Raw genomic sequence first — 13,087 nt, forward strand, 5'->3', positions numbered from 1 at the left:
GACGAAGAACAATTGCATCTCAAAATGTCCAAGAACAATTGCATCTCAAGATGTCCAACAAGACCAAGAACAATTGCACCTCAAGATGTCCAACAAGACCAAAAACAATTGCACCTCAAGATGTCCAACAAGACCAAGAACAATGAGGGGCGTTTTCACAAAACTCGTTATCAACAAAATCTTGTATTTTTTTCAAGAGAGCTCTTTTGTAAAATACACAACTGCAGATACCGAGTTTTGAAAAATCTCTTTTATTTCAAGATCAATTTATTGATATACTTACCAACTTAGCTTAATTCTGATAGCACCATTGGATATTCCTGACCCAAAAACATAAGGATACGCTAAAACCTCAAAATCGAAAAAAAATGTAGATAACGAGTTTTGTGAAAACGCCCCTCAATTGCACCTCAAGATGTCCAACAAGATCAAGAACAATTGCATCTCAAGATGTCCAACAAGACCAAGAACAATTGCATCTCAAGATGTCCAACAAGATCAAGAACAATTGCATCTCAAGATGTCCAACAAGACCTACAACAATTGCATCTCAAGATGTCCAAATAGACCAAGAACAATGTGCCGAAAAAGATGAATTTTCTTTCCACAGTGAAAGTGACTAAGAAGACACAGTGAAATAAGAAGACAATTTGATTGCTATATGTGATAAATAAGGTACTTTATTGGCTTTTGTAGTATTATTCAACCTTGTAATATTCATCATAAACACACATTTCAATAATAGATTAATGATTTTTAAGAAAGTAACCTTTAATTTACAGGAAAGTTAAAAAATTATTGCTTTGATCGAAAAAGGCGTAACCCTTCATTTATATTCAGATAACTATTTCTAAAACAAAAGAAATTCTAATATTTCACACACAGATTTGTCTTCTCTAATATCTACTTCACGAAAGAAAAGCAGAAAATATCATATTTTAAATAGTTTAATATAACAAAATCTATTACAAATTTTCAATTTAATTTTTCTCAAAATACACTTTTCCGAGTTACGCCCTTATTCCATCAAACTCGTCAATTGACCTGTACTATGGTGTGAAATAAGGAGGTCTAATGAAGAGAAAATGAGGCAGACATTTGTCTGCATAACTGAACAAGTAGACCTACTTAGTAATACGTTTACGAATGAAAAAACAGCCAAAATTATGTAGTTTTATGAAAGAGTGTTACGGTACAAATAATACATCATTCTCAGCAATATACAAACAATATAAATTAACACTTACTTGTACTATTCCATTTCGCGAAAATGTACGTTTTACTAGGTGAGTAAAAGCTGATAACGTTTTCCAGTTTTCAGAGCCACTTCAATATTTCATTTCATAAACAACCACGTTTTAGTAATGCGTCAGTAAAATTACGTTTCAGTTACCTTTCTAGAAGCTAATGGACTGTCATTTGTAAAAAAAGAAAGAAAGAAAGAAAGATAAACCTCTAATTTAATGCCACGCACACCTACTACTTTTTTGACAAGAAATCGAGTCACGCCGAACAAATTTTCGTATTTATCTTATCAACTGCTAGTTTCAGCAAACATAAGGCCAGAGTGGAATATTCAACTAGTCAAGGAAGTAAAGTACTTAAAGAACTGCTGATAGTCCGTGTAGTTTCTTTTTTGTTGAGTATCGTGATCAAGGCAAGAATATTGGACATTTTAGTGCTTCGTTGAACATATTTAATATTGGTTGAAGGTAAGAGAAACTCGCATACTGCACTGACGGTGACTGGTCATAATCAAAGTACGGTATACAAGGAAAAAAAAATGGAAACAACAGGCCAAAATTCATACCATATGTCTCAAAAATATTATTGTTATTATTGTTATTATTATTATTATTATTATTATTATTATTAATTAGTTTATTACTACCATATGCATTTTAAAAAATGCTGTAGACAATGTCTCTACACATTATACATTATAATTAGTGTTGTGGGATTTAATTGATTAATCTAATCGATTAATCGATCAATTTCTATGTAAGATTAATCAATCAAAAATATTTAATCCAATAATCGATTGTAGTTGATATTAATTATTATTGTGTTAATACAAACTCGTACTAAAAATTCCGATAATATTGCTCCTTCGGAAATTGCTTATTTAAAAGCACAATAGTACTGTTATTTTCCAACTCCAAAGCAGGTAGAGTAGAGAAAATCTTTGCACAAACATTTCAGAAAGAGATGAAGATATAAGGACAGTGACCTAATCTACCTCTATTGAAAGTTGAAACACAATGCGAAACCCTTATTAAGTTTTATTTAAGTTTATGGTTTTGTAAGAAAACTTCCACCTTTTTGTCAGCTCATCTTCCTAGCATATGAAATACATACTTTTCTGGGATTCGTCCCCCTCATCCCTTACAAAACAGCGATGTCTACGATGTGTGCAAGTGAGAGCGTAACCATTATCTTCTCTTTCTAAAATCTGGTAATTCGATTACAATAGGGGCCAGTCTTCTGTTTCGACCGCTGTACTTTTGCAGTTGCAGTTTCTCTACTGAGTTTGTATATGAAGGTTGTGTGTTTAGTTTGATAAAGAAAAAAAATCAGTTTTCTGTGATCTGTGAAAAGTATAAACTCCATTATGACATATGAGAATTTGAGAGATAAACACGGTGAAACGTTTGGATTTAAATTGAACGATCGTGGAGAAGTGCTTGACAGAAAAAAAGATTTTTCGTGTTTAGTGGTGCAGGAAATATTGTTACTAAATGTAGAGCGGGACTTAGGCCCTAATTCGGAGCATGTGAATGCACTCATATGTTTAAAATCATGGATGAAGCAGTATTAACTAGGAGAGTCTTCATACTTTTTGTTATTTATATTTGTCTCAAAAATTCCCGGAGAAATTAACACAGTAAATTATAATCCTCATAATAAATAATATGTTAGTAAATTTTATTTCGAAAAGGAAGCAAAAAACGAGCAAAACTGTATTCAACTTTTTTGTTTGCAATATCTCAAAGAATAACTAACGACATTAGACCCTACATACGGTTCACCCTATATATATTGAGTGCGACTTAATCACAAAATGCCGTTATGTCTCTCTTTGGGTGTACAAACCGTAGATTCAAAATGTAAAGAGATCTCTTACTTCACACTGAGAAATGACGCCGGAAGCCGCCATTTTTTAAGTAGGCAAGAATCTGTGTTATCTCCATAGATTTCTGTTATATGTGAAACAGTTGCACAGTATACATATTGAGTGTGACATTATCACAAAATCCCGACTTTGGTATCACTTCTTGTCGCAAAAGCAGCTATTACGTATGTCACACGTACATAGGCTAACGGTATTTTCCTAATCGCTCGACACGTAGCGGAAAGGCTAATTCACGATATCTGTCCCTAAAGCAGCGGTGACATCGTGAAATCAAAGACATTCATACTGGTAAGGGGAGTTTCCTGTGCATTGCTCTCTGTCTCGCTCACATACTGAAGATAAGCAGTGTCAGTACCATGTCGCTCTACAAACCCTCTGTCTATACGAGCAGGAACAGAAGCTTTTGCACAGAATGGGAAGAGGAATTTATTCGCTGTTCTGTCGGAGAGAATGTAATATGTTGCTTTGCTCAACGGTTCAATTAGTAGTACTATAAAGAAGCGACATTACAGGGCATTACGCTGAATACACAAGCATAACAGGTATTATTATTATTATTATTAATCAGCAAGTGTTACCATAATTCTTATATACGTGTCTCAATATAGAGGCCTACATTCCCTTGAATCATAAAATAATTACTATGCTTTAGCTCTATTTTAATTTCTTTCTTTAATCTTTCGATGACTATTAGCAGTTATTTACTAGTTACTGATTTAATAATAATAATTTTATTTATTTAGAATATTAACGTGCAAAACAACAGCACAAAGCCAATTACTATTTAGCACGATACACAACAGAACAAAACAACAAATGATGATGAGCATGAATGATAGAAAATGGGAATGAGATGAAAATACAAACAATATAATAGTCTACATTAATCATCACAAAATAAGATAGCACAAATAATTATTAAAATTAATACAGTGAAATAATTAAAATAATGGCAACTGAATAGAATGAATTACAAATGTATGCACTATCACCTTTACTTTTTAACTTCGCGCTAGAATATGCCATTAGGAAAGTTCAGGATAACAGGCAGGGTTTGGAATTGAACGGGTTACATCAGCTTCTTGTCTATGCGGATGATGTGAATATGTTAGGAGAAAATACACAAACGATTAGGGAAAACACGGAAATTTTACTTGAAGCAAGTAGAGCGATCGGTTTGGAAGTAAATCCCGAAAAGACAAAGTATATGATTACGTCTCGTGACCAGAATATTGTACGAAATGGAAATATAAAAATTGGAGATTTATCCTTCGAAGAGGTGGAAAAATTCAAATATCTTGGAGCAACAGTAACAAATATAAATGACACTCCGGAAGAAATTAAACGCAGAATAAATATGGGAAATGCGTATTCGGTTGAGAAGCTCTTATCATCCAGTCTGCTGTCCAAAAATCTTAAAGTTAGAATTTATAAAGCAGTTATATTACCGGTTATTCTGTATGGTTGTGAAACTTGGACTCTCACTCTGAGAGAGGAACATAGGTTCAGGGTGTTTGAGAATAAGGTGCTTAGGAAAATATTTGGGGCTAAGCGGGATGAAGTTACAGGAGAATGGAGAAAGTTACACAACACAGAACTGCACGCATTGTATTCTTCACCTGACATAATTAGGAACATAAAATCCAGACGTTTGAGATGGGCAGGGCATGTAGCACGTATGGGCGAATCCAGAAATGCATATAGAGTGTTAGTTGGGAGACCGGAGGGAAAAAGACCTTTAGGGAGGCCGAGACGTAGATAATATTAAAATGGATTTGAGGGAGGTGGGGTATGATGATAGAGACTGGATTAATCTTGCACAGGATAGGGACCGCTGGCGGGCTTATGTGAGGGCGGCAATGAACCTTCGGGTTCCTTAAAAGCCATTTGTAAGTAAGTAAGTTAATGAAATCATATAAATGAGACTGGAATAATATAAGTAATATTGTAAAGATATGCAATTGACAAAAATAGAATACCAATACAAAAAATGAAATAAAATGAACAACTATGGTACACATTACATAATAGAGATAACAACAAAATGAATATAGATTACAATGATTAGTTTCAAGAATTAATACTATTATATTTTATGGAAAGGAGATGATTCATACAGAAGTATTACTAATATGTGTAGAAATATAATGCAATTAATGTTAGCAAAGGCATTGCCATATGCTAATACTTCTATATATTGAATGGATCGAAATCGCCTACATGTAAGTTAGCATTTTTAATACATCTGGAGACCGGAGAGGAAGATTTAGAATTTCTAATATAGAAGAATTTGTGATGTCTCATGTCCTTCATAGGAATACGAAGGCTGACACTGTTTAAGAAAGATTGACAATTAATGTCACCTTTAAGGACCTTACATACGAATAAGTAATCGAGGTCATGACGTCTGGCATACAGGCTTCGCATTTTTGATCATAGTTAAATCCAGAGTTATTAGGCAAAAATCTGTACGAATATAATGATATAAATTTCCTTTGTATATTTTCCAGTTTTGCCGAATCAGTACTTGAAATAGAGTTCCAAACTACAGATGCATATTCGAGTTTAATAATAATAATAATAATAATAATAATAATAATAATAATAATAATAATAATAATAATAATAATAATAATAATAATAATAATAATAATAATAATGCGTCAAATCTTTGCAGTTAACCGAGACATACGACGTAATTAAAGACCCACAAACCAGTTTGTATGACGCTCGACGTATGAGGAGAAAACTGCGAGAAAAGGAATTAGAGACGTGGGCTAAGCTACCTCAGAAAGGTCTTGGCGTAGATCTATACAGCGAGTTTACTCCGGCGAATTCCTGGATACGACATCGTGAAGGCCTAACCTCTAGCGAGTGGCGCGAAGCTATTAAAATGACTGCACACGTGTCTTCCGTACGTTCCCTTCCGGGCAGGACTCGGGACAACATCCTCTGTCGGCGATGCCAGAAACACTTGCACATGTCCTGGGCTCTTGTCCGCACGGTGAAGTACTCCGTAACTCACGACACCATAGAATTCGTTCGATGATCGCCGAACAGTTGAGATCAATAAATTGTCAAGTGTTCGAAGAAGTACACGGACTGGCAGACAATGGCAGTACAAGAAGAATAGACATGATTGCCATCCCACCAAATAACTATAATGGTTACACCATCGATCCCACCGTTAGATTTGAAAAACAAAAGAGCCAACCTGAAGATGTAAATAGGGGAAAAAACGACATCTATGTACGTACCGTTCCATAGTTCATGGACAAATACGGTCTACAACAAATTGAAGTAATAGGCCTTATGGTTGGAGCGCGCGGAACTATTCCTGGTTTCTTCTTCCAGACCTGGCAACGATTCGGCCTACAGAAAAAGGCAATTGACGACATCGTTCTTGCAGCTCTGAGAGGATCCATATTTATACTCCGAAACCATCTCTACGGTCAACAGTAATCTTCAAATAATTAATTAGTACCTAATTATTTATTCAATCATTTCTTGTCATTGTTGCGTGACTTCATTAAACTTAAACTTACGTATATTATTTATACTTCCAACTGCCTATTGCTCAATATGCTCTGTCTTTGTGGCAGACTGTTAATACAGGGAGCTGTTATCGTTTAGATAAATAAATATAATAGAGAAACTGATTGAATATTACGTGCTAGTGTAGTAATGAAGTGAGCCATTAAACTCCAAGAACTGAAATCAACCATTAATCATCGTCATGAAGAGAACGTTGGTTATAGATAAATGTAATGAAGCCAACTATCTAGTGGCGAACATATACAGCGTGAGTATAAATGACTTCCCTGATTACGAAAATTATTTGTAGACAAATGATTGAACGTAGAAGATTTTTAAATATACGAGTGTATTGAGAAACTCTCCAAGTTTTTAAACATACCTTATAGGTGCTCGATATGAACTCCACTTGTGTCCCTGCAGACATCAAGCCGATAGTCAATTCGTCCCACACACGGCTAAGTGTATCCATATCGATTGCAGCGATGGCGTTGACGATGCGGGCGCGTAGCTCTGGCAGATTTTCCGGTAATGGCGGTACAAAAACAGAGTCTTTAACATACCCCCGCAGGTACAAGTCACACGGTGTTAAGTCAGGGGAACGTGGAGGCCAAGATAAGAGATGCATTTCGTCTTTGCCGTTGCACTTTCCAAGTCCAAGGTGTACGGCCCTTTCTTTTTTCTCAAACCCACCGTGTCAAGGCATGTTAGAAGAGTGGCTGATGCCACAGCTGGGGAGTGATAGTGTTGATTTCATATATCAACAAAATGGCGCTCCACCTCAATACCACAACGAAGTCCGGACATTCCTGAACGACCGATTTCCAAACAGATGGATTGATCGCGCGAGGGGAGACGACATGCAGCTCTTGTCCTGGCCTCCACGTTCCCCTGACTTAACACCGTGTAACTTCTACCTGTGGGGGTATGTTAAAGACTCTGTTTTTGTACCTCCATTACTGGAAAATCTGCCAGAGCTACGCTCCCGTATTATCAACACCATCGTTGCAATCGATATGAATACACTTAGCCGTGTGTGGGACGAATTGAACTATCGGCTTGATGTCTGCATGGTCACAAGGGAAGCCCATATCGAGCACCTATAAGGTATGATTAAAAACTTTTAGAGTTTCTCCATATGCTGCTATATATAAAATTTTTATACGTTGAATCGTTTGTCCACAAATAATCAGAGAAGTCATTTATACTCAATCTGTATATTACTGATTTGTTATGAATATGATTTCGGTGATGAATGAGGTCGGTGATATTCAGGGATGTTGAGGCCCGAATTTCCTGGCATTTGCCTTACAGTTTAGGGAAAACCCTGAGAAAACCTCAACCAGGAAATTCAACTCTACAGGGAATCGAACCCGGGCCCTCTGCGTAAGAGACCAGGCATGCTGACCTTTACACCACAGAGGTGGTCCAGGAAATTTGTGATTGTGTTCATTGAGGAATATTTTAAAAAAGAAAGAAAATTTGTATATATTTGTTTATTGGTTCTTGATGACAGTAGTGACATTACTGATACAGCAACGCTTGCTATTTTTATTCGCGGGTTGATGAAGAAATCAATGTTAATGCACGAACAACCACTGGTTGTAGTTTTCATGTCATGTACTTCTCCCCCGTCTCCTTACTTCTTTAACTGTCTTTCGCGTGTAATCACTGCCGTTCGAGTTTTGGTCACCGTTCATTTTATCAAAAGAAATCCTACTCCTTTAATGTTCAGAAAAAAAAAAACAATATATTTTGTACTCTGAAAATATTCGTTCTATGTCACAAGACGTTACTGGAGCAAATCTAATATATGATACAGTATTTCTTACTATCATCAGATGAACAACAACTTTGTGAATCTTATTAGTAAGGAGCGGATTCCTATGTAATTAAATATTATTTTTGTGTGTGATATAATACAATTAACAAAGTTAATAATTCCGAACATGAAGTTTCAAGTTTAAAACCCTAATTTTATTTCACATAAAAACACATATTTTCACAAAAAAATTATGTAAATACATATTTTCAGAAAATCTACTATAAGCACATAAATCTTGGAGTTTTTTTTTTTTACTTAAATAATTTTTTTACAAGAACTTTTAAATATTTTAAAATTAAATTAATTATATCACTCAGAAGTACGTTATCTTTTTTAAGAATTCTCGGTTGCTTCGTGTTTCTAAGCGCTGTGTGGTGTATCCGTGATCCATTTTCGTAATAGTATCCCCTCAAGTTCTGAGAACTTCTAGGCAGCATATCAATGTTATTATTAGAGAATAAATTAACATGGACAAGGAGGAGAGATCTTGCAACTTATAATTAGGAATGTTTATTGTTGCTGAAGCTGATTTCATTCCACGCTTTGTTTGTGAAACACAACAGATAAGAGCTCGGGTATGAACATTATTTAATGTAAACAAATCTGTCACCTCTCGCTCATGCCTATCAAGTAAGGCAATACGTCTTGTTGTGATTCTCTGTTATCGGGCTTCATCAATCGATATCCTTCAAGATATACTGAAAGATGGTTGTTTAAAAAACGATTTGGCTTTCTTATTAGCAAATTTAAGCTTTTTGTGTGACATCATAAAAAAACTCGAAACATCCAAAAACCTGTTGTCTGAAACAGGGAGGTGCGTGCCGTGCAAATTACACTAGAGTCGCTACCAGGTTCAGAAGTACAATTACTAAGGGACAAATTCCAGAATGTGTTTGGGAAAAACAGTGCATATAAAAAAAAATGTGTAAAGTTGCTCAAGTATTGGAGGGTGTGCCTGTAGATGAAATTGACGGTGTTTGTGACATTCTTCTTTTTGAATACGCACGCCTGACGTCCTGTCATGTGGAAAGATCATTTTCACAGCGTAAGTCGTTGTTTAGAGATAATCGGCATAGAATCTGGAGATGACCTTTGTTGTTCACAGCAATTCTCGGCCAACTACTAGCACTCAAGTGTGGTTGGTGAGTACCTAGTAACATTTTATTTTTTCAAGCTAGGTAAGGTATTTTTGTCATATTTAAAAAAAATGGTTTTTTTTTTATTTTTAGCAAATATTTTCGTACTTTTTAGCACATAAATATAAACATATTTAATTTTTAGCACATAAAAATCCGCTCCCTACTAATCATAAAAGTGAGAAGGAAAAATATTAAAACTGGTAAATTAAGTTAAACTTAACTTTTCACAAATAGGATGCTGCAAGTTTGAAACAATTTGCCAGCTTTTGAACCATAATATCTATCAGTATTAAATTTAATAGTCTAGAAAATAAAGCAATGATATATTGTGCTAATGCTTTATTATAATTTCTCCCCAGATTTCATCACGAAATGATCACAGATTTCAGCACTTTCGGAGAACAGTACGAAGCATATCTACGAACTCACAAATGTAAGTTACGCAAGGAAATCGAAAACAAGTTTCATTAGTTTAACATGCTGTGAAGATGATTCTGTGCCTACATATCCGAGCGAAGCCTTGCGCATGTAGTGCCTACTTACTGTCATGAATAGGTGAAGTCAATTAGGCCTAAACGAAATAATTCCGTGATTTTTTTACGTGGAACGATTATAAGCTTGACATTCTGGTCACACAATTGTGTTGTTAATACTGTGAATGAATAAAGGAACGAACGAATGAAGAAATGAATGAAGGAAGAAACGAACGAATGAATGAACGCATGAATGAAGGAACGAACGAGCGAATGAATTAATGAAGAACGAATGAAATGAATGAAGGAACGAATGAATGAAGGAATGAACGAATGAATGAATGAATGAAAGTAAGAACGAATGAAGGAAGGAACGAATGAATGAAGGAACGAACGAATGAACGAATTAAGGAACAAACGAACTAACGAATTAAGGAACAAACGAACTAACGAATGAATGAACGAATGAATGAAGGAATGAATAAAGGAACGAACGAATAAACGATCGAATGAACGAATAAATGAAGGAAAGAATGAACAAATGAATGAAGGAACAAACGAACGAACGATGAACGGATGAATGAACGAACGAATGAATGCATGAATGAATGAAGGATTGAATGAAGGAACGATTGAACGAACGAAGGAATGAACGAATGAAGAAACAAACGAACGAATGAATGAAGAAACAAATGAACGAATGAACGAACGAATGAATGGACGAATGAATGAATGAATGAATGAAGGAACAAACGAACGAATGAATGAAGAAACAAACGAACGAATGAATGAAGAAACAAACGAACGAATGAATGAAGAAACAAACGAACGAATGAACGAACGAATGAATGCATGAATGAATGAAGGATTGAATGAAGGAACGATTGAACGAACGAAGGAATGAACGAAGTAACGAATGAATGAACGAGTGAAGAAACAAACGAACGAATGAATGAAGAAACAAACGAACGAATGAACGAACGAATGAATGGACGAATGAATGAATGAATGAATGAAGGAACGAACGAATTAATGAATGAAAAAAGGAATAAACGAATGAACAAACGAATGAATGAATAAAGGAACGAACGAACGAATGAACGAATAAATGAACGAACGAATGAATGAAGGAACAAACGAACGAACGATGAACGAATGAACGAACGAATGCATGAATGAATGAAGGATTGAATGAAGGAACGAACGAATGAACGAACGAATGCATGAATGAATGAAGGATTGAATGAAGGAACGAACGAATGAACGAAGGAACGAACGAATGAACGAAGGAACGAATGAATGAATGGACGAATGAACGAACGAATGAATGAAGGAACGAACGAAGGAACGAACGAAAGAATGAATGAATAAAGGAACGAACGAATGAACGAATAAATGAACGAACGAATGGACGAATGAATGAAGAACAAACGAACGAACGATGATCGAACGAATGAATGCATGAATGAATGAAGGATTGAATGAAGGAACGAACGAATGAGTGAATGAAAAAACAAACGAACGAATGAACGAATGGACGAATGAATGAACGAACGAAGGAATGAAGGAACGAACGAATGAACGAATGAATGAACGAACGAATGAATGAACGAAAGAATGAACGCATGAATTAATGAATGAATGAATGAATGAAGAAACAAACGAACGAATGAACGAAAGAAGGAACGAATGAATGCATGAACAAATGACGAATGAATGAAGGAACAAACGAACGAACGATGAACGAATGAATGAATGAAGAATCAAACGAACGAATGAACGAATGAATGAATAAATAGACGAATGCATGAACGAACGAATGAATGAACGAAGGAACGAATGAATGAACGAATGATTGAGGGAATGAACGAATGAACGAAGGAACGAATGAATGAATGAACGTTTGAAGGAACGAACGAAGGAAGGAATGAACGAACGAACGAACGAACGAACGAACGAACGAACGAACGAACGAACGAACGAACGAACGAACGAACGAACGAATGAATGAATGAATGAATGAATGAATGAATGAATGAACGAACGGGAAAAAGGGAGGGAAAATGTTTAAAAGGTACAAGATAAGAATCGTGTCCTTGCAATGGCTAGGCCTATAGTGACTCAACTTAACACATCCAAGTGTAGCCTTCATGGGTGCCATGTTCTTGGGGATTTCCACACGGTTCGTCTCTTCCATTCTATATTATAATGTGTCTCGTTTTTATTACTAATTCCCAAACGTTAAGTTTCAGCACACGACGAAACATTACATAATCTGCCTCTAAACGTAATTTCACTGCAAAATCCTAAAATTGCACATCATGCACCCTATGGTTGATACTGACCTAACACATAATATATCTTAGCATAGTCTTTCCAGGATTTTGTTCGAAAGCTTTCTCTATATCTAACAATTAATTGCGGGTTTCGATGAAATATCCCTTCACTTTTAATACATTTTTCACATAAGAATGATGTAACAAGGATACAGTGATAATACTAATGTGAGAGTTTCATAATTCATAATTTGTGTTAAAATTGTCTATCACGTGAAACGACCTTCAGATTTTTAACAGTAGCCTATACAACTGAAGGCCACGTTTTGCGTCACTACATAGCAGTACCAACAACTGAGTCCATAAATCAAATTTTCAGGAAAATGTAACGAATCATTTTTTTCGTGTTATGACACAGATATACCACCTCATTTTGTATTTGTAAAACGATAAGACAGGTTTGGCATTTACAAATTTTAAGGCATATATCACACACTTTTATCTAGAAATATTCATACTAGTAGCTAAAATGGAACTTTATATCACGAGTGGTTGATTTATTTGCACGAGCCTTCGGCTTCAAGTTCAATATAACCTAGGTGCGCCTGCCTATCAAATATTATTACAATATAGAATTAATACGTAAATCCTTTGCAGAAAAACTAGGCTATACAAAATTATATACAGCACGACCCATATGTATGTCC

At 35.4% G+C, this 13,087-nt stretch overlaps 1 protein-coding gene across 3 annotated transcripts in view; it reads left to right on the forward strand.

The window, feature by feature from the left end:
* Window positions 1–1,556: 1,556 nt before the first annotated feature.
* Window positions 1,557–13,087, forward strand: part of LOC138715792 (very long chain fatty acid elongase 4-like) — a 50,268-nt gene continuing 38,737 nt past the window's right edge. The window contains exons 1-2 of one of the 3 annotated variants that reach the window (XM_069848872.1): window positions 1,557–1,712; window positions 9,991–10,064. In XM_069848872.1, coding sequence (XP_069704973.1) covers window positions 10,004–10,064 — 61 coding nt within the window. In that variant the 5' untranslated portion in view covers window positions 1,557–1,712; window positions 9,991–10,003. Of the gene's footprint in view, window positions 1,713–3,572; window positions 3,676–9,990; window positions 10,065–13,087 lie in introns of those variants that run through there. The other 2 variants (XM_069848881.1, XM_069848889.1) reach the window with 2 other exon arrangements.

Source organism: Periplaneta americana, chromosome 2 (genome assembly GCF_040183065.1).
Source record: "Periplaneta americana isolate PAMFEO1 chromosome 2, P.americana_PAMFEO1_priV1, whole genome shotgun sequence".
In the NCBI taxonomy this organism is placed as follows: Eukaryota; Metazoa; Arthropoda; class Insecta; order Blattodea; family Blattidae; genus Periplaneta; species Periplaneta americana.